The sequence below is a fragment of the Alosa pseudoharengus genome, unplaced genomic scaffold (genome assembly GCF_046254945.1).
Source record: "Alosa pseudoharengus isolate Yale_2024_CS ecotype anadromous, Long Island Sound unplaced genomic scaffold, YU_APseudo_1.1 YU_APseudo_1.1_scf_18, whole genome shotgun sequence".
In the NCBI taxonomy this organism is placed as follows: domain Eukaryota; kingdom Metazoa; phylum Chordata; class Actinopteri; order Clupeiformes; family Clupeidae; genus Alosa; species Alosa pseudoharengus.
In genome coordinates this window covers 6,164,973-6,187,356 of record NW_027468650.1, presented here as the reverse complement: position 1 = coordinate 6,187,356, position 22,384 = coordinate 6,164,973, and the positions used below count along the sequence as shown (strand labels likewise).

Below are 22,384 nucleotides of genomic sequence, written 5' to 3'. Positions count from 1 at the left end.
GCAGTGCTGCGCTATGAAACACGTTATTTTCAATAGCTTGCGCGCACAAGAACTGGCCTGCCACTGCGCCGAGCAAAGCACACAGCAAGCAGCATTTTGCCTCTTATGCCGCTCTTGCCGCGGTGGAAGTTCAATCATGTTGAACTTAGACTGTGGCGCACTGTAAGTCATTGGTATTTTGTGCTGAGCTTGACGGCAAGCACTACAAAAAAAAACCATGGGACATTACTCAACCAAGAGCAACCTAGCGGCGAGCACAGCACATGTCACATGCAATGTGAAGTCCCCATTACCTTGGAGTTAATCAGGTAGGCTATTCATATGATCGGTCCCAAAGGTAGAGGTTAAGCTATAAATAAGCAATCCATCTAGTCCCTGAGTTCACAACAAAACTGAAAACAGGCAGTGCATATAATAGCTGTATGACACCATTTCAAATACAACATGTTTCTATATTATTAATGTACCTGTAAATGGTCTTTGATATAATGACCATAATACTGCAATATGATGTTACTTGGTGTGTGATTCTATGTGGATATGTTCAAATGCTACCTCTAGACTATTATTAAGATACATGTGAATTATGCTTGAGATGATGGACAACTTGTCTGATTTTAAATTATTTGTTTACTCTGGACTGCAGGGATCAGTTTATAAGCCTATGTACGTCTTGTTGGTGTTTGTCCTTTATGTCCTAATCATTACAGTCAACTTAACTTTGATCTTAACAGTGATCATAGAAAATAGCCTCCATGAGCCTATGTATATTTTCCTCTCTAATCTATGTGTGAATAGCCTTTATGGGACTGTTGGTTTTTACCCTAAATTTTTGCTGGACTTGCAATCGGATACTTACACAATAACATACAGTTGGTGCCTAACACAAGCTTATGTGATTTATTCCTCAGCAATGTGTGAAATCACTCTTTTAACAGTGATGTCTTATGACCGCTATGTGGCAATTTGCAGACCACTGCAATACCACAGTATTTTGACTCCACATGCTGTGCTTAAACTGCTTGTAGTGGCCTGGGCTTATCCACTTTTGGCAAACGCAACAGCTCTTGTTCTTACTGTTAGAATACCCATTTGTGGATCTCACATCCGTAAACTATTCTGTGATAATCCTTCAATACTAAAGCTGGGTTGTTCTCTAGCCATAGCCAACCAGGTTTGGAGCATGTTACATATTACAGCTTACTGTATACAGTTTGTTTTAATTTTAATTTCATATGCTCGTATTGTACGGGTTTGCATATTATCCAGTGAGGGCAGAACAAAGTTTGCCAAAACTTGTGTGCCCCATATTTTGGTTATAGCCATCTTCATCATTACAACACTGTTTGACGTATCATACAGTTGGGTTGGTTCAGAAAACCTGCCAATTAGTGTACGCAATGCATTGGCTATACTGTTTTTGATTCTCCCTCCACTATCAAATCCAATAACTTATGGGCTTCAACTTCCACAGATCCGAAAAGCAGTATTCAGACAAGGTTGTAAACATAAAATGTGTCACCAGAGATGATTTAGAATAGAAAAACCGCACTCTCAAGTACATTGTCTTTACTTATTTATTAATGCCATGTCCACAGACGCGTGTCGGCCTAAGCCATCGTCAGTGTAACATATTATTAAGCATTACCAAGAGGCGCCTGGAGGAATGAATGTTGTGGTACGCACACCCATCATGATTTTTACTTCACAGAAAAATGTAAATGCGTACTGTCATGCAGTTAATGGGACACTGTGCAGAGTTGTTGTGGAGTGGCAAAGTGAAAGTATAACCTACAATGTAAAAAAAAATCCAATTGTTACCCATGTCTTGGGTTTGGTAACTGGTGGATATCTCACTCTTAAATGAAATTATATGGTGATTTACTCATGAAAAGCTCTATTCATTGTTTTGACACACTGTGGTACCAACTCTTAGTTATTTTACTTAATCTTGTTTTGAGCTTAGTTTCTACTCACAATTAATTAGTAAATTAGTTTTCCATTTACACCACTTCCTTAGGTTAGATCATTCGCTCCCACTGATTAATCTATCATGGTTATGCGAATGATACTGAACTTTACCTGTCTTTCCCAATATAATATACAGTCTATGGTCTTTCCTGTATTAATGTAAAATGTATGCTGTATTAATTAAATATAAATAATACAATATAAATGTATAATATAAATTAATTAAATGCTGTAGGCTGTATTAATTAAACATTTACAAAAGCTTATATAATGTAATGTTGAGCTCATGTCAGTCTGCATTCAATGACATTTACAATTACAAAGATACAAGGATTTTATTTGTCACATCCATAGAGATATATAGAAATAAGTAGACAAACAAAATAATGATTTGCCTGCATTATGTATGAATTCTCATATCGTCAAGTATCATCCAGTGAGGAATTTCTAGACTACACTTGCATTACCATTTATGAGTCTCCCTCCCCTTACCAATAGTTTATGGGGGTTAACTTCCACAGTTTAGTAAGGTACTATGCAGACTAAGTTGTATACCATGAGTGATTACCATGTCAGTACTGATTATTATACATACATACACACACACACACACACACCACAACAATAACTGATCCATACTACGTAGAAGGGATAGTTAGAGCCAGTGGGTAAGCTGAGCTTCCACCTGTATCTTGGAAACCATACTTGATAGCTGTAATTCCAATGCCGAGCCAATGTGAGGCAGGGATATCTGGCTTACAATTGTTAATGATGACATGAGCCTCAAATGGCAAGAACAAAAACCATTGCCATCCCCACTTGGCCTACTTTAAACAGTCCATCACTTATTAGTCTTAACACCACAGGAAAACCATCTGTGTATTGTGTGATAAACTAACTCATGCAAAGTGCAGACATTTCTCATTTCTTTAAAAGGAACATGCCAACATTTTGGAAAATAAGCTTACCCGTTAAACTTCAAACAACCCAGACCTTCACAACTGTACAATTGGGAGTGGGTCTGGAAAAGGTTAATTGACTTCCTTTCATTGAATCCCAAATTTGCCAAAAAATCGTATGTGTATTCCCTGGCTAGGCCAGTGCTTTTTTTTTTTTCAAAAACGGCTAACTGCAGCACCAGCTTGTTTTTCAGACAGGCCTATGAGGCGGGCATTTAATCCCTTTCACACATATCTTTTCCTTTGCAAAGATGAAAAATATGATCGAATTAATTATTTAAAACACACTGAATACCTACCCATATTAGTAGGCTATCTGATGATAGGCTCCAAATTACAGAAAATGTATTTTCATGCATTTTTGCCTTTCATCTATAGAAAAACTCTGTTTTCGACCAATTAAAACAGATATTTTTTAAAACACTGAATTTGGGTTCAATGGGTGGAGTCGGATATGTCTGAATATAGTTTTGGGGTTGTTAGCTTGTTGCTATCGATTTGTGCAGCGCTGGCCAACCGAGGATTAAAATAAGTTCATTAAACAATTTTGTAAAGTAGACTTATTAATATCAATGAATACATATGTCCATGTCATATTTCTAACATGTTTCATACATAATTCAAATGTGTGTTCACTTCTGTCGTTTTGGTTAGCTAACAATTATGCAGTACTTCTTCAAAGCAACTTGCACTTAAAACCATATTTTGTTGGGACATAACATGTAGTGATTGTACAAGAGTATGCAAAGTCATCTTCATCTTGTGAGTGTTTATTGGCAGATTAGGCGCCCTTCCGTGCATTACCACCACCTACAGTATCACGTCAATGTTCGGTAGGGTGCAAGCGCGGATATAGTAGGAGGAGTTGGATTTAGGTCCAGCTCCACCCCTTGGATTTTGTGTTCTGCAGCAAGGCCCATCTCGAAAAAAGGGAGTTGTCGGTTCCCTGATTGGCCAGTACCACCATCTGTTTGATTGACATGTTCTTGACAGCCTTCAATGGCTGTTTTAGTGCATCCTGTGTACAGAATTATTTTCCAATTTGCAAGAAAAACTTTTAAATGTCAATGTCAATTTATTTATTTAATAAATAAATATATAGTTATAAAGACTAATGTAAGACACAAAGTAATACAAATATGATTATTTTTTCTGCTTTCTTCATTAGCGTTATTTGCTGTTGGGTCATTCCACGTCAATTCAACCAGGGCCCACGCACTTAGGTCTCAAAAAATTCTGAAAAAATTACCAGGTGTACACTGTAAAATTACTTTTATGTAAGATCAATACTTTCCAAGATACAGCCAGTTTTACAGGAGGATGGTGTGTCGATTTTGTTCGCCTTCTTTTTTTTGTCAAAGTTCACAAGCCCATAGCGCAAGAACTAAACCATGTAGGAGGCTCACATTTTGCATGCTGGTACATAAATAGGAATAGTATGTAACAGAATCGTAACATTTGGTCTGGATGATCCTGCATGGTCATAGCTGTCTCTCAAAGTTGATCAAAATTGTATTGGAGTTTTTGGCTGGGCTCTGTTTAGGCCTTCAGAAGACATATTTGTACTCAGCATAGGCTCTTGATTTATGTTCCTTACTGAGATAAGTGGAAACACTCTCACAAAAAGCAATGAACAGAAAATAAATTCCTTCCGGGTCTGAACAGCAGCCCTCACAAGTCTGAGGAATCATTTTGGTTCTCATTTTCAGAGCACCTAAACACCTTGTGGGAATATACAAAGATTTCTTTGATATTTTTTTCTTTATTCTCCATGATCCCTTCTTTTTAAAAACACCAATTCGACTTGTCTTATGCAAATCTTTCTTTTTTACTTTCCACCCTGAACATGGGCAAGATGCACCATTGAGATCAATATGTTTTGTATAGAGTTACCACAGGTTGCACTGTGGTAACTATATAAAAAGAGAGTTGATTCGGGAGACGGCTGCAAAATCTTTGTCATAAAGGGCTCTCAATTTGAAGGGAATTGGAAAAGAGTGGGCTCCCTGGAATTGTCTCTCTATCTAAAATTTTGAGCCTCCTGTGATAAGAGTGCAAATCTTTGAGAAGTCTTTTTTTGTCCAATTGTTGGAGCGGAAGTGTTGGAACAAACATTAGGCCCTTGGAGACTCAGTTTGAGTGGGAGTCAATTGAAAATGTCGAGAAGGATTTAAGATGTTATCAATCAGTGGGCTTGTAGAACACACCGGCCCCTGGAGGAGTTTAAAGCACACATACACACACACGGGTACATATGCAGCGCTGATCTCTACAATACGCCTCTCGTAGGCTATATAGATGCTTCAGAATCATACAGAACAACAAGAGGAAAACATGCCGTTTTATGTGTGGTTAAGAATAATATCAGAGTGGGCCTTTTTCTACCAGTTTTTGCTACATAAAAATAATAAAGATTGCTTGAACTCACATCGCGGTATGCCTGGTGACTTGTGTGATCTTCATCTTGCAAATGTTCTGCCTACTGTGACAGAATCACGTTTCTGTCATGTTTACATAAAATATTTAATCTACCCAAATATATTTATCTACTTACTTTCACTACATCACACTTTTATTACATATTACTTCCTCACTATTGTCACTTGAAGTAGTTCGCTGGCTTAGTGACCTTCTAATTGACTAGCCAATCAGGTATGGTGGAGGTGATGAGCTGGAGTCTCGCTTTAAACAAAATAGGAAGTGAGCTGTCAAACCGGCGGGGAGTTGAATGTTCAGTCAATGCGTTGTGTCGGAGGTTGCGGTAGCTTGGTGGAAGTTTGGAAACGCTTTGATGGAAATAAACTAAAACCTATGGACCTATTGGACTACTGGAAGCAAACTAAAATCTATGGACCTATTGGACTACTGGAAGTGAACGTGGATGTTCGGAATGGACGTGTGGATTATAAAGGTACTGTGCTATTGGATTAGTGCGAAGTGTTAGGCTACACTTTTTGCCTGGCTAATCGAGTTGATACCTCCCTAAACCTCCTCCAAAAACTTTGGTTTCAACAAGGCCTACGTCGTTTTCATCTCTTCCTTGCTGCTCTCCTCCCGGGACACACACACACACAGGAACACTTGCTGCCAGCCCCTCCTAGGCCGCTCGTTTTCATTTGTTTGTTTTTGGTTATTGTTTTGTTTGTGTGCGTCGCCATAGACGTAGCGTTTTGTTGATCTAATGAACTGTTGTCGACGTCGCCGACGTCCTGAACTGAATGACATTTGGTTTAATACACTGAATCACCTGCTTGAAAACCATATGCTGTGTTGGGTTTCTTTTATTGTCAACTTTAAAACGGGAAGGGTGACGTGGTCTTAATACTGACACGGCAGTTGGGCTGCCTGGCGCCCAACATAATCATTTCCTTTTCTTGTGTCAGAGGCCACCGTTATAGTACAAATGAGCATACAGTCTCATATTAAGATATAAATGCTATTTTTTCATAATCGAATATCCACAAAGATGCTGCCAATTTGTTTACTATGTTCCCAAACTTTATTGCAGCTCATGTGACTTCATCAAGGGCTACGATTCGCCAGTAAAGTGAAACAAGCCTCTGACCTTACCGCGAAATTTAGTGCGTCCCTCATCAACACAGGATAGTCAAGAGCATGATGGACAAAAGCGGCGTATTTCGAGGTGCATGCCTCTCTTGTGGACAGTGTGAGGAATTTGAGGCTGAAGATGGTGGGAAAGCTACCTGCGCATACTGTGGCTGTGCCCTGGTCAGCCACGCCAGATCAGCTAGCGGGTCAACAGCGCAAGTTAATCCTTCTACGTCTGTCAATTCGTTCCATCAGGTACAGAACCTTTTATATCTATTAAAGTAACTTCTCCCAAAAAGCCATGGTTTTGTGTAGACTGCTAGGATTCGAATGGGTTTTAAGTCAAGTCAAGTCGATTCAAGTCATCTCAGCCATACTAGAGACTTTCTAATGTGGAGACACAGCACTCAAAAAATACTCCATAGAAATGCATGGGGCTAGTTTGTCACGCCAATATGGCCGTTGTCTACACATATCCCATCCCTTCCTCGGCAAAACGTCGACATGTGAATACATTGAGACGTGAATCATGTTTTGGCCTACAAACCTTTTAAAATATTGAAAACGGATCATTGATCAGGGAAAAAAAAAATTCCTCGGCCCTCCCCCCAGGCCAAAAAATTTCTCCTGGGCCTTTCTCCAGGCTTAAAAAATTCTGTTAGGCCCTACCCCCCTGACGACCGCCACCCCCCCCCCCCCCCGGTAAATATCGTACAGTCCGTAACATTTTTCTTTTATTTACCACAAAGTCCGGTAATACAGCCTAAACCATAGGCATTATCAGTAGCTTAATCCAAGTAGTTAGTTGTTTTATTTGTCGTCTTCCAGAAATGCAAACCAACATGGACGCTCGTGCCCAACACTAAACTTGTGCATGAGCTGTCATCTACCAATCAGCATGTAAAAACTGGTGCCGGAAGTTGCAACCATGTAACGCCATGTTTTTAAAAATGTCGGCGGCCAAATGCCATGCTACAGTAAGTGGCTGAATCTAACCCTTGAAATCCTGACCCCCTGGTTTAAACAACCAAACCAAAAGTCAAACATCACCCCTGCCGTCTTTTTTAACCAGTGGATAATTTGGAAATTTAGCTTTACAAGCTTGGTGGAGGTCCTGAAATTGTTTCCAGATTGTCAGCAGTTTGTGTAGGTTTGACCAATTAATAATAAACGCTGAGATAACAACTAATTCGACTTAATCTTGATTATCAATTTGTTTAACTAATTAAGTAAGATGCTGAAATGCGGCCCCTGGAAAGCTGTCTACCTAAATGTTAGTGTGTGGAAACGGTGGAATTCTGCTCAAATTGTCCAAAGATGATGATGGGTTTAGTGATATTAAGGTACCAATCAGCATGCTGATCGTCAGCTCTACTGTGTCTAATGGCATGGAAAACTGGAGGAACCTCAGGGGACCCATCAGCGTTGCCTTGGGAAAAAGAGGTGGACTCAGGTTGGTGCCCTTGTTCAGTCTGGTTATTGACCTTAAAGTGGGGTCCAATCATCCCTGCCCTATTAGCTGGTGGGACCTACTCCAGTGGGCATTGTGCAATATCAAAAGGCTGCAGAGGGGCATAAGGATCAGATTCAGACACTTTTAGTTTTGGGGTCTGATGACTTGAACTGAGGCTTGGAAATAATTGGGACAGCTAGTGATGATGCCTATTGGGCCCCAGCTGTGGCGCAACTGGCTGGGGCACCTGCACCGTACACCGGCGACCCGGGTTCGATTCCCGCCCCGTGGTCCTTTCTGGATCCTACCCCTGCTCTCTCTCCCATTCACTTCCTGTCACTCTCCACTGTCCTATAATTAAAGGCATAAAAAGCCCTAAAAAAATAGAGGATGCCAATTGGAATCTACCGGGTTGCCAAACGGTATCTACCGATGTATTGGTGAATTTTCTTTTGTGTCTGCCCTTGCCCAATTGATTGCCTTACTGAAGGCCTCCAGATGGAATTTCTCGTGAGTTTCCAACAGGGTAGAAATGGTCAGATCGTAATGTTCAATAAGAATCTTTAAGATTTCTTTTATCTATTCTATCTATCTGTTGGTCATATTTGAGACCCTGTCATAAGTAGAGGAATTTGGGCGTAGCGGTCCTCTGTGGGCATCGTGGCGATTGAAAACAGTCAGCCGTCTGAAGCCCAGTGGGAATGTGCTACTGAGGGAGGCCGTGATGAGAAGTAGGGACATGTGCGAAAAGCCTCGCATTGTCCAATAGAGTAGACCAGAGAGTAACAGACCAAGGAACCGTGGTGCTAGGGACAAAATCCCCTGGGACCCGCAGCGGCTGTCCATAAACAAGTTCGGCGGAAGAGGACTGTAGGTCCTCCTTTGGCCCAGTCCTGATGCCCAGCATCACCCACGGGAGTTTGTCGACCCAGTTGCTGTCTTTGAGGCTGGCACGCAGGGCAGCCTTCATTGACCTATGAAAACGTTCATAGAGTCCGTTAGCCTGCAGCTGCAGTCGTGCGGTGGAGTTTCACCCCGAGACTCTGTGCGACAGCATTCCACAGCTCAGACGTGAACTGGCCTCGGTCAGAGGATATATCCGAAGGGGTGCCGAAACGGGCAACCCAGGTTCCGATAAATGCCCGTGTCATCTCAGTGGCACAGCCTCAGGCCAGCGGGTGGTCCTGTCAACCATGGTTAACAGGTATGTGAAACCGTGAGAGGATGGCAGAGGGCCGACCAGTGACGCTTTCGAACCTGGGTGGGAGAGACCATGGACCCTGCTTGGTGCCAGCATCTCCAAAAACCACATCCACGATCTGCAGCCCTGTAGTTGAGGTCCTCAGGAGTTGCACGTCCGGGTCTTTGGTCTGATCTGCTGACATGCAGTTGTAAACAAAGCCAAGATGGTCTGCCACAGCCCGTGACTATGAAGGTATATTGGGTGCAAAAGTGGCGAGCACATTTAACTGCAGATTTTGCATGTGCACACTAAAGTCGTAAATGTGTAACAGTAAAGTTGAAGTTGTACATATTTTTGTATATCTTGTTAACACAAAATAGGGGCTACGGGTTCACAAATCCTTTTCACAGGTACACAAATCCTATCCTGTGAGTCACAACTTTCAAGAGTCATGCACTTGACACTTTTGCTCCAAACGTTGCAGCGCAGTTGGTGCGAAACACATTTGCACATCCGTGTTTCATAATCTGAGAACATGCACAACATTCGTGCATTTGTAAACCCAAATGTGAACTAATGCATCCGAAGTTGTGCATCTGTGAAATAATTTTTCATTAATAAAATTCTACAGATCGCTTTGATTTTCTTGCACGACTACAAGTCAATTGATACAAGTGCTCGAATCTGCTTCTACGAGTGACTTTTGCTCCTGGCTAGGTGATATAATAGGAGCAAAAAGATTTGTATGTGTGCACGTCGAGCGAATCGATCGAGAAAACAAGGCGGCCGGATCTGGATCCTGGATCGCGCTCAGACTACCATTGCCTGCATCACCATCTCAGTATACCCACTTAAAATAGGCAAGGATGCTGTGCATATTGCATTATGCTGTTTACATGACCACTTGAAAAATTGGATATCTCCAGTAGGGTTGCAAAGGGGCGGTACATTTCCGGAAACTTTTCGGAAATTTACCATGGGAACTTAAGCTGGGGAATTTTGGAAATGTTCCAAATTGGAAACTTTCATGGAATTAAAGGAAATTAGGCCATCCTTAAAAATATTCTTGTTTGCAGTAACAGCCAAAAAAATTAAAAAAATGGGTCGGTAGGTAGGTCAATATTTTTTTTTTCAAGATTCAAAGTAAAAAAAAAAAGTAACATTTTGGTCATGGTGATTACGTAGGTATGAATTTAAACAAATGTGCATATTGTGACGTAACTGACTGGGTCCTCAACCTGTGCCTTCAGGCGCATCATTGCAAACCTCAATCTGATGCAGGTTATGTAGACAAGCCTTTCTCAAACTTCTTTGACCTGAGGCCCAGTCATGGCAGACTTTGGGGTCATAGGGCTCATCTACACATACCCAACCCCACTCCCCCCCAATCAAATTGTCATTATCATTATCACAATCCTTATTATGCCTATATTGTTATACATGCACTTTCACTTAAATGTTTTGTGACATGCACATCAGAGGACTGCTTTACTAATGTAAGATATAATTTTATTGCTTTTGCATGGTTGCATGATGCTTGCATAAGAAAAGAAATACTTCTCAAAACAGAAACAATTATATGGGTGCTATTGTTTTGGGATGTTTCCCTCATGCAAGCATCATACATTGGTAGGAAATGGAGAAAAAAAAAACATGTTTTTTAATGAAGTTTATGAATGCCTGAATGTAAAGATTCAGGAAACACAATACCAGCTTTTTTGGCGAGCAGATAGGCGTAAAACACTGACCTGCTACAATAGCTTTTGGCCACGTTATATTCAAATTTGACTATACATTACATTACATTACATTACATTACATTACATTTGGCTGACGCATTTTTAGCCAAAGCGACTAACAACATGGTAAACAGTTTAAGTTTAGAGCAATTCTCAACAATATTAGGACAATTTAAAAAAACATTAAAGTACAGTAAGAATAAGTGCATCAGTGAGTGCTGTTTTTAACAGTTACGTGTCAGTTTAAGACGGCTGGTGAGTGCTAGGATCAGCAAGACTTGTAAGTGTTGCTATGAGAGGAGATGTTCTCTAAAGAGCTGGGTCTTCAGGAGTTTTTTGAAAATGGAGAGGGATGTCCCTGCCCTTGTAGGAGCTGGCAGTGTGTTCCACCAGCGAGGAACAACAGATGAGAAAAGTTTGGATTGGCCTGAGCGTACCGGAGGTAGAGCTAGACGTCGTTCGTCTGAGGAGCGCAGCGGTCTGGAGGTAGCGTATGTCTGTATGAAGGCATTCAAGTAGGTGGGAGCAGAACCGGAGACTACTTTGTAGGCAAGCGTTAGAGCCTTGAATTTGATGCGGGCCGCCATAGGTAGCCAATGTAGCTGGATGAGTAGCGGGGTAACATGTGCCCTCTTGGGTTGGTTGTAGACCAGGCGCGCCGCCGCGTTCTGGATCATCTGAAGTGGTTTCACTGCGCAGGCTGGGAGACCTGTCAGGAGGGCGTTGCAGTAGTCGAGTCGTGAGATGACTATTGCCTGAACCAGAAGTTGGGTGGCATCTTGATTTAAGTAAGTCCTGATTATACAATACTCAGTGCTATATACAGTCTCTCCTCTGTTTCTATGGAAGTTCCAAAAATCAATGTCGTTCTATTAAGTGTCGTTAAACAATTAAATAGCATTCAACAGGTTGAAGCAGAGCTTTGATACCAACGTTATCGATTAGTTTCCGTTTCTCTCGCGCAGACGCCTGCATTGAATGAACGCTCTTACCACGTCGCTCTTTCCACGTTGCGGACCCATATTTTGAGAAATGCTGAATAGACCACAACCAATTTCAATTCTTCAACACAGTCACCGTTAGACTAGAGGGGAGAAAGGATGGGAAAAGATCTGGGCACAGTTCTTCCAGAACTTCGTGCCAAGTAAAAGCGTTGTCGTTGTGTGAATGAAACGAAGCGTATAGGCCATAGTGTGAGATGCGTAAATGGTGTAGAGATGACGCCACAGGGTTTTATTTAAGAGAGCCTACGTTTGAATTAAGGGTGTCACGATTTCGATTTTATTTCGAAATCGATCGAAATTACATCTCAATCTCGAACTTCGAACTTAAAAGTAGAATCGACGATGCAGCCACACCCCCAATGTCACGTCCAGCATGTATGCCAAGACGCACAAACACACATGCACGTGCTGAACTGCAGCGTCAACACTCCGATCGCTGCAGCCAGTTAAAATATAGGCCTACACATCAACCTACCGAAATCAAAGCCCCTCTTGCTACTTTGAAATCACCGGTGTGGAAGTATTCGTTCATTCACGTCAATTAAAACTAATTTAGCCCACTCAACTTAGCCAGTGAAAAGATGGTCTAATTACAGTCCAAAGTTACTTTAAGGCTTAAAATGCACATTTATAAGTACATATTCCATGAACACTAACCTTGGGTCTTTTCGGAGTGTGCTGAAACAATCAAATTAACATTCTGTGCTGTTTCATTTCAATATGTTCACGTCTCTGTTTTAGCCTAATGTTAGTTCTGTTTACATAACAACCTCGCGGTTGGAACGGTTTCAAAGCGGTTTCAAAATAAAAGCCCCCTGAAAAGGAAAAGACCAAAAAGAGTAAATAACATATAAGGAATGCATTAATAGTAATATTTGAAAAAGAATGAAAATCGAATCGAATCGTGACTTCAAAATCGAAAATTACATCGAATCGAGGATTTGGAGAATCGTGACACCCCTAGTTTGTATGTAGGCAATTTATATTCATTCGTTTCGTAATAAGCAATATGATTTGTATGTTCGTATTTTCGCTTAGCTTAGCATACAAAGCTAGCTAGCATGCTAGTGGGAATCCCATTCTCTGCCTATGGTTTACTAGCGTGCTAAACTAGCAACACTGAACTGCCCAAGATACACCACACTACTCAACAACAAAATCCGATTTGTACATTGAACATTTTTTCCCCCATGCATATAACGGACCATAGGTTTCCTTTCTGTCTAGCAGCCTATGCCGATTGCTGTGTTCATGTGATTGACATATGTGCAGGGTAGAAATTCGACTGAAATTGCATTAAATCAGGTTGTTTTAACTAATATTAGAGTGCAAGATAGGGTTTTGTCCACTACATTTAAGTTCCCTGTTATAGACTAACTTGCCATATTAAAAATTCCCATTTATTCCCATTAATTCCTGTTTATTCCCATTAATTCCCATGGAAAGTTTCCAACTTTGTAAATTCCAGGAATTTTGCAACCCTAATCTCCAGAAATCAGATAATGATTGGATTATATGGGTGCATGTAAACATGCTCATTGTTGCTGATTATGAGCACCAGTGTTGGGTGTAACGCGTTACAAAAGTAATGTAATTACTGTAATATATTGCTGTTTGCGGTAACGTGGTAATGTAAGGCATTACAAAAAAAAATTGGGTAATATTTTACTCAGTACAAACTTCAGTAACGCGCGTTACAATGCATTTAACCCGAAATTAAGTGGTGTTTTGTTTTGATACATATTTGCCACCACACCACGCGAGAACAACAGAGGAGAAAAAATCAGCGCAAAATAGTAGAACGTTATCTCCTGATACTGGTTGAATATGATTGCTGCAGCAAACTCGCAGGCGGACTCTATTTGCGGGATGGACATAAGCCTACGCTCATTATTTTCAGCTTGTCAGAGACAAGGCTATGAAGAACATAATAGTTAGTGCACTTTGTGTGCGAAACCGAAAGATCTCTCTATGCCTCGCGAAATAGCACAAGTAAATTAATGAAACATCTAAAGTAGTGCCACGCTAATCTTTTTGATTCTTGATAAAACACAAACTATGCTGTTGTGCATGTCAGCTTTGTGCTGTGAACTTGAATTGAAGAGAATAACGGGATAGAAATGCAGAAAAAGATTGTGTAGCCTGGCAGTGCCACCGCTCCCACCACGCGCATCACGCACTTTGCGTTGGGCACCAAAGGACAGAGGGGGCACCCAAATGTAACCAATGAATAGTAGCTTTATTGCAAACTGCGTTTCACTCTTCATCAATAACGTTTACAATGTCAAAATGCACTAACACGATGTTACATGCAAGTTTGATACCTTTTGGGTTCTCTCAATCACCACGTTGTAGCCTACTAGAATTGGTGGGTCTTCAATAATTCGTTTTCCAAGCATTTAGGCTACATGAAGCACATGATATGCTGAGTCGACTGAAACGCATTCCATTCAGATAGCTAGGTGGATACCAGGCTCATAATTCACTTGTATTCGCAAAACGAAATGTGAAGCAACATGTCATTGCATACTTCCATTTCCAAAGCAATGAAGGTTGCTTCAAACAACTTAACATTGTGCATATTATTGTTAATATTGTGCTATCAATGTAACTCAAACAAATAAGGCTTGTAGCCTAAACAAGAGCTGGCAAAAGGGCATTATGACAACGTAAAGATCAATGCTCTTAAAGTGACAGTGCACCATTTATAGGTAAAACATAATTTCTTCAGAAATTAATGTTTAAAAACACACAGGTGTTTGAGTGTTTGAGTTATCATTTAAATGTCACTCACTCAAAGCCACTCACTCACTTAGGGCACCGAAATGGCCAGCAGGCCACCATCTTAACATGTCTTTATTAAAGGAACCGTATGTAAAAAATGTATTTCAATGAATCATAAAATTGCCCTGATATGTCACTAGACATTAAGATATCATGTTCATTTCAAATACTTATATCACTGACAACAGTAGTCTGGCCAGGATATTGTCATTTAAAAAGTGAAGTTGCAGCCCTCAACTGATGTTGATGTTGTCATGTTGTGTTTTGGCCTAATGCGCCACCCTCCACCTATCTACTAATCACAAAGTCAGTAGTGTTTCGTCATCCGGTTGCCAACTCTGCCAGTCAGAGGGGAGGGGAAGGGGATACACCGCTCTACAGTAATTTGAAAGTGATTGTAGTACCAGTTTTGGCCACAATCTTACATACGGTTCCTTTAAGCTTTGATTTACAATATAGTAGGCTCTCTATTGATTTTAATGAGTAGGCCTAGGCCTTAAAGTTACAGTATTTCTATCACAATTTAGCAGACTTTGACCTTTTGTCGGTTTTTAACAAAATTCTGACTATGATGTTCCTTGTATTGCATCATGAGCACTGTGCCTATTGCATTCTACTGTTGTTAGCCTTAAACCTAGCTCACTCATTATGCTAAACCACATCTCCCTCCATTGGAAGAGCAAGCTGCATTGAGCGTAATAAACTGCATTTAGAATGGCAAATCCATATTTCTAGATATTTTGGTGAAATTAACTTAAAAGTAATGCAATAGTAGTGTAATGCCTTACAATTCAGAGACAGTAATATTATAATGTAACAAATTACTTTTAAAAGACAGTAATAAGTAATACATTATGATTTTGAAGTAACTTGCCCAACACTGATGAGCACCCTTTAATGGAAGCAGTATTCCCAGATGGCAGTGGCCTCTTTCAGCAGGATAATGCATCCTGCCACATAGAAATAGCAGGAATGGTTTGAAGAACACAACACATAAGTGACCAAAATCCCCCAATCAATCCAATCGAGCATCTGTGGGATGTGCTGGACAAACAAGTCCGATCCATGGAGGCCCCACCTAATAACGTACAGGATTTAAAGGATCTGCCGCTATCGTCTTGGTACCAGATACCACAGCACAGCTTCAGAGGTCTAGTGGAGTCCATGCCTCGACTTCTTTTACTTAATCATGTTTTGATGCCAGTGTCTACTCACAATGCAAAATTAACATTGGACAATGTAGGTTGTTAAATGTAATAAAGTAATAAACTATAAGAGCATGTTTTGTCGATAAATTGTGATCATGTCGGTCTGTATGCACTAATGTTTTAATATAAAATGACTAAATTATATACATTATGCTCATACTGACCTGGGCTGCAATTCCAAAAGGCTTCTTAACGCCATCTCATTTGTTATGCCATACACTGCATCATTTGTTATGCCATAAGCTGTATCATTTGACAAGTTTCCTGAAATGTTCTCACCCTCTGTAAGCCATACTTTTGTATGGTTGACTGGACCTTGACAGAGTTTTTTTTAGATAAAATAAATATTTTACAGCCTGTCTGGATGTGTACTTACTGCCATGTAAAATGTGTTTCATTACATTTTGCACTTCATTTAATAAAAAGAGGAAAAACATTGAGACATCCAGAACAGCTTAATTTATTGAGTTGAGCTTCATTTATTGACCCCAACTCAAACACAATTCCTTTACTTAATCAAGCAAGACTGAAAGTTGCTCCACGGAGACTGGCCCCTGCAATTGGTATCTGTAACTTTGAGTAAAAGAGTCAGATTAATATATAAATAATGCAATAGTATTATTGGACATTAAACTGCAGTAGCGAAAAATGAACCTTGGACAATGTAGGTTATAAAATGTAGCAATGCAGGCTATAGTAAAACATGTATTTATATTTTGTTGGCTCGTGTTGGTCTGTATTACTGACCTTTAAATACAAAGAGGAATCAATAATGTTTGACTTGCATTATGTATTTATGCTTATATATTGTCCTTGTTTGTATACCTTACAGTGAGGATGGATATACTTACATTTAATCTTTATTTCAGACTCAAAAGAGCATCCAGAGCATATCAAATATTTAAGTAAATGGATGAAAATAAAATGAAATAAATCATTGTATAAAAGTGAATCACTTGGTCAATGTATCAATCAATCAATTAATCAATCACTGAATGTACAGTATAGTTTCTCTTGCCGGTGTTTTCTAAGCCTGGATGAGTACCGCACAGCTGTTTCTAGGGCTGGTTAAGGCTAGCCTGGGAGTTTAGACAAACCTTTGGCAAACTTGAATTAGCTTTGCAGGTCTGTCTGAGAAAGAGGTCATTTACTCCCATTTCCAATGTTCCTATGACCCGGGCACAATCACAACCGTTGAAGCGGGCTTAACATAATGACAACGAAGCAGTTTTTGAAAAAAATTCTCGTTTGTTGAGATGTTTTTTTTAGTCATCTTATTGATTGCTCTGTTTGGTTTTAGGTCTATCCAATTGATCTCCGTCTGTTAGTGACAGCCCTTGGAAATGAGAGGTGAATGAAGCTTGTTTCAGTTGAGATAAGGTCTGGTGCCAAACGGGCTAGGTTAAGGCCTCTATGACACTGTTCTCAGATTTGTCCAGGTGACACAAACATATACGGTTTCTGAGGATTGCCTCACACTTAGGCACACCAGAGATCACATACTGTATAGGTGACTGGCACTACACTAGCTAGGTACCTGGAGCAGCAACCTCATCACATCATTTTAGCCACAATGAGCCTTCTCAAGCTACTTAACACCAAAGATGTGCTGTATACTGTACATGGGTGTACAGAATGCTATTGTGGCGCCCCCTAATGCACAGCTGACTACGCCACCCCTTGAGATAAGTAGTGTCTGATGTTAGAGCAAGGGGAACTCTATCCCAATGAATGTACAAAGACAGGTGTTTAGAAAAGTATAAAAATATAGTCTTTATTAAATACTGAAGGTGTTGCTATGGTTGGTCAACAATTACACATAGAGGGGGGAAGGGAAAGTTACAGCCATCAATATTAGACTAGTCGTGTTGCTAAGAGATGACATACTAACAGGATGTTAGGTCTCACTACCACACGTGAATGATAACCACACTTCTTGAAGTAAAACACGCTAAGAAGTCACAATACACTGCACTGCAAATCTTCTGTCGCTATGTAAAGCCTAGCTACAGACATTAAGGCTCACACACAGCACTACAACCAGTCATTGAGTACTTAAGGTAACCCTCTATCCAGTAGCCTCCCACACTACCCAGGCTCGACTGTATCTGAAATTACTTAAGCCTAAGGGGAAGACAAGGGAACACAGGGGTAAAAGAAAAAAGAAGCCCCTCTAACCTGTGGCTCACAGAATGCCTTATACGCTATTACAAACACCTAGTCTACTGGCGTCCGCTCAGTTACACGCTAACAAAACAGACACCCACTTAATATCTAATGGCCGCACTTAGTCAAACGCAACAAAACGTCTATGAGGAAACATTTCAGGCCTACCTTCAACTTGACACCGAACCACTGCCACTCACAGCCGAGTTTGAGGTGTAAAACGCTACTGAGCTAAGGACCCCAGGTGCCTATAGATATGCCCGCTCCCATAATGTCAGGTGACTTAATTAATCAATGCCCACCCTCAACCTAGTTGGCCCGGATCCGGGCCAAATGTGCAAATTATCGTCATGATCTGGGCCAGATCCGGACCAGATAAGTGTTCGATAGTGGTGATTGCGGCCCTTATTGTGGCCAAATGTGCACTTTATCATAATGATCTGGGCCAGATCCGGACCAGATGAGTATTCGATAGTGGCGATTGCGGCCCTTATTTGGGCCTAATGTGGACCAGCTCATTTTACGTCTGGCACCCATTTGTACTATATTAGGGGTGCCCAAACTACGGCCCGCGGGACAACTGCGGCCCATCGCTCTCTTTTAAGTGGCCCGCCATGAATTATAAAAATTAAACTGTAATTTGGCCCGTTAGTCTGTGTACATTGCACTTTTTCGTTTCAATTTTGAGTGAGCCGCGAGCAAGATTTGGCTCTGCTCTAGACTAGTTAGAAATGCTTACTTATTGTTGTTGCTATGTTGCAGTGATGAAAGACTATAATGTTCGAAGACACTATGAAACTAAACATCAGTCATACACTTCATACACGGGCATGGAGCGGGAGAGGAAAGTCAAACAGATGACAGCTAGCCTGTTAGCTCAACAGCAGCATTTTTTCGTGCAAACAGACTTCAAGAAAACAGCACCATGGCTAGCTATGCCGTATCTCAACTGATCGCTGATCATGGAAAACCTCTGTCGGATGGTGAATTTGTTAAACACTGCCTCATTAAAGTTACCGAGATAATGTGTCCAAAGAAGACTCAGGACTTCAGCAATGTGAGTTTGTCCAGACAAACAGTTACCAGACGAATAGAAGACCTCTCAGCTAACTTGAATCAGCAAGTATCAGACAAGGCAAGAGCATTTGAGTTTTACTCAATTGCATGTGATGAGATTACCGATGCTACAGACACAGCGCAGCTGTTGATTTTTTTACGAGGCGTCGATGTTAACTTTGGCATCACGAGGAGTTGCTTGATCTTAGGAGTCTAAAAGGTATGACTAGGGGCATCAACATTTTCGAGGCTGTATCGGCTGCTATGAATGACATTAACCTGCCCTGGGACAAGCTGTGTGGAGTTACCACCGATGGGGCTCCAGCAATGACTGGCGAGCGGAATGGGATGGCCTCTATGGTGTGCAGAAAAGTTTGCGGTGAGGCTGTAAAAATGCACTGCATTATCCACCAGGAAGCACTCTGTGCTAAGACTGTTGAGGTGAATGGTGTGATGGATACGGTGGTTAAAACAATCAATCTCATTCGTGCAAAGGCACTCAATCATAGACAGTTTCAAAATTTTTTGTCTGAAGTCGAAGCTGAATATGGAGACGTCATCTACCATTCAGATGTGCGCTGGCTCAGGCGTGGATCCGTTCTGCATAGGTTTTATTCACTGAGATCAGAAATTGACCGGTTTTTGAAAGAGAAAAGCAAACCCCTTCACGAACAGAATGATCCACGTTGGTTGGCAGACCTGGCTTTTTTGGTAGATCTGACCAGCCATCTTAATGCAATGCACTGAACAAGAGTCTTCAAGGCAAAGATCAACTTGTGTCTCACATGTACGTGTGGCGTTATCAAGAACTGGCAAGAAGTTTAATTTAGTAGCTGACTACGCCACCCTAGTATCAAACCAGGGAACAGGTTTCTGTTAATCAAAAGACTCAACAGGCTCACAGGTTCAGGCATGAGACGGAGACAGAGTTCCACAAAATAAAAGGTTTTTATTTAAGCACAGAGGATGAACAAATTAAGAGAAACCTAGACCGGAAGGAAAGCTGTAACACAGACTAAGAAAACATTAATTTATTATTAAAATGTACAACTTTGTGCCACCAAGTGGGAAGGTAACAAAACATAAGACAAGACAATTAGTTGAACAGGAGGAAGGGGCTTACCAGAGGGAGGCAGGCTATCCTGAAGAAAGGGATGTCAGGATCACACGTGGATATAGGAGACAGCAACCACCGCAACACACACAGGTGAACAGTACTGGAAACACACACAGTGAAGCCACACATGCACTACAAGCTAGACTCCCACCAACACCAGGTGACCAGCCTCCCCTGTAGCACCCCCTACTCCTGCAAAACAAACCACAACAGACAACGAACAATACAGACAACAGTAATCACACTAGGCCCGGATGACACAGGCTGACCCTTAGAGCTGACTGAATTGTCCCGTTACCACAATGAATACAAACAGGAACTAAATCAAAGACATACAAGACAAACACACAATAAGGGAGTGGATGGCCATCCAAACGACAAATTCAAATAGATAGACAGACACAACTGCTTTGAGAAGCCCAGCAGCAATAGGGGGCCTAGACTAAGCTGTAGAATTACACAGCGGCCAGGCCTAACTATACCTGCATATGTGCCTATTTAAAGCTTCCCAAAATCATGCAAACGAAATTACATAAAGCCAAAAGAACATAAAAATAAGACTTCTACACTTAACCAAATAAATCACAAAATACAATGACAAGGACAAGACATGTAAATCAAATGAGCAAAGACAAACAGAGGCAAAACTGCAGCAAGCAAAGGATGGCGACCCTGGCGATAACACCATGCAATCTGCACAGTGGAGGGTTAGACGGCACGCTGTAGCTTCAAAGTATTTGGAGGAGACAGCCACAACAATGCGAGGTAGACACTCGTCAGCCCACTGGAGGGTCTGCGGTCACGATGATCAGGACACAACTTAGGGGCACAAAGCCCTTAAACGCAAACAGTCCACAACACAACTAGACGCCACACCGATCAATCAATATTGAGCCTTCCAAAATGCAAGAGAATCCCAAAACCGGCTGCCACCCGGAAGAGCACCATACAGACCGGAACAGCCTTCCCGAGCCAAACAAACCAGCCTCACCTCTGCTGCATACCTGACCCACCGTGCAAGTCAACTTATAAAGAAATCAGCCAGCTGTATCCACCGATTTACTAATGAACGGCCTTAAAGGCACAGGTGCACTATTTCAACCCGCTACAATCGCACACCTGAAAGCGTTCTGTGTCAAGCTCAAACTTTTAGAGGCGCAACTACGCAACTTTAATGTAGTGCACTTCCCCACACTGTTAGAGCTGAAGACAGCTTTCCCAAATGCCAACGTTTCTGCCAGAAAAATGAAATATGTATCGGTGATCACATCTCTTCAGGCAGAATTTGGTAAGCGCTTCCAGGATTTTTCGGTCATTGAGAAAGACATGAAGCTATTCACAACCCCATTCTCGGTTGACGTGACAGATGTTGATGAGCGTATGCAGATGGAAGTTATTGAGATCCAGTGCGACGAGTCACTGAAAAGTCGCCACCAGCTTCTCCCCCTACAAGAGTTTTATCGGAGTTTGGATAAGACCAGGTTTCCTCTCATGAAGCGCCATGCCGCCAGAATGATTAGCCTGTTTGGGTCTACGTACATATGCGAGCAGACATTTTCTCTAATGACGCTGAACAAAAGCCGTCTAAGAACCAGGCTGACCGACAGACATCTCTGCGACGTTCTTCGCATCGCAACATCAAGGCTTACTCCTGACCTGCCAGCTATTCTTAGTCTAAGGCCCAGCATCACTGCTCCCACTGAATAAGTCGTTGTTGGACCTTTGTCGCTCTTCGTGACCCATTGTCAGTTAGGCTACTTAAAGCACTAAGATTAGGCCTATACACAGGCATGTTTACTTGATGCAGAGGTGGAAAAAGTACGAAAATATTGTACTCAAGTAAAAGTACCAATACTTTGATGAAATATTACTCAAGTACAAGTTAAAATACCAATCTGAAAATGTACTCAAGTAAAAGTAAAAAGTAGTCCATTTAAAATGTACTTTAAGTAAAAGTTTTTTTTTGGGGGGGGGGGGGTACCAGAACAACCAGTTTTACCAGAGACTTTCTAATGAGGAGATACAGCACTCAAAAAATCCTCCATAGTTTAGTATGTGCTGCCGAAGCGATAGTAATGCATGGGGTTAGTTTGTAACGCAGTTGTCTACACATATTACAACCCTTCCGCGGCAAAACGTTGACATGTGAATACATTGAGCCAATCATGTGGTGTGTTGAGAATACATTGAGCCAA

At 41.2% G+C, this 22,384-nt stretch overlaps 1 protein-coding gene across 1 annotated transcript; it reads left to right on the top strand.

Annotated features, from left to right (window-relative positions):
* The first annotated feature begins 664 nt into the window (after positions 1-664).
* Positions 665-21,896, top strand: LOC143131832 (olfactory receptor 2G3-like). Its single transcript, XM_076291419.1, has 2 exons — positions 665-1,174; positions 21,468-21,896. Exons 1-2 carry the CDS (start codon positions 665-667, stop codon positions 21,894-21,896), a joined length of 939 nt encoding a protein of 312 aa, XP_076147534.1.
* Positions 21,897-22,384: the final 488 nt, after the last annotated feature.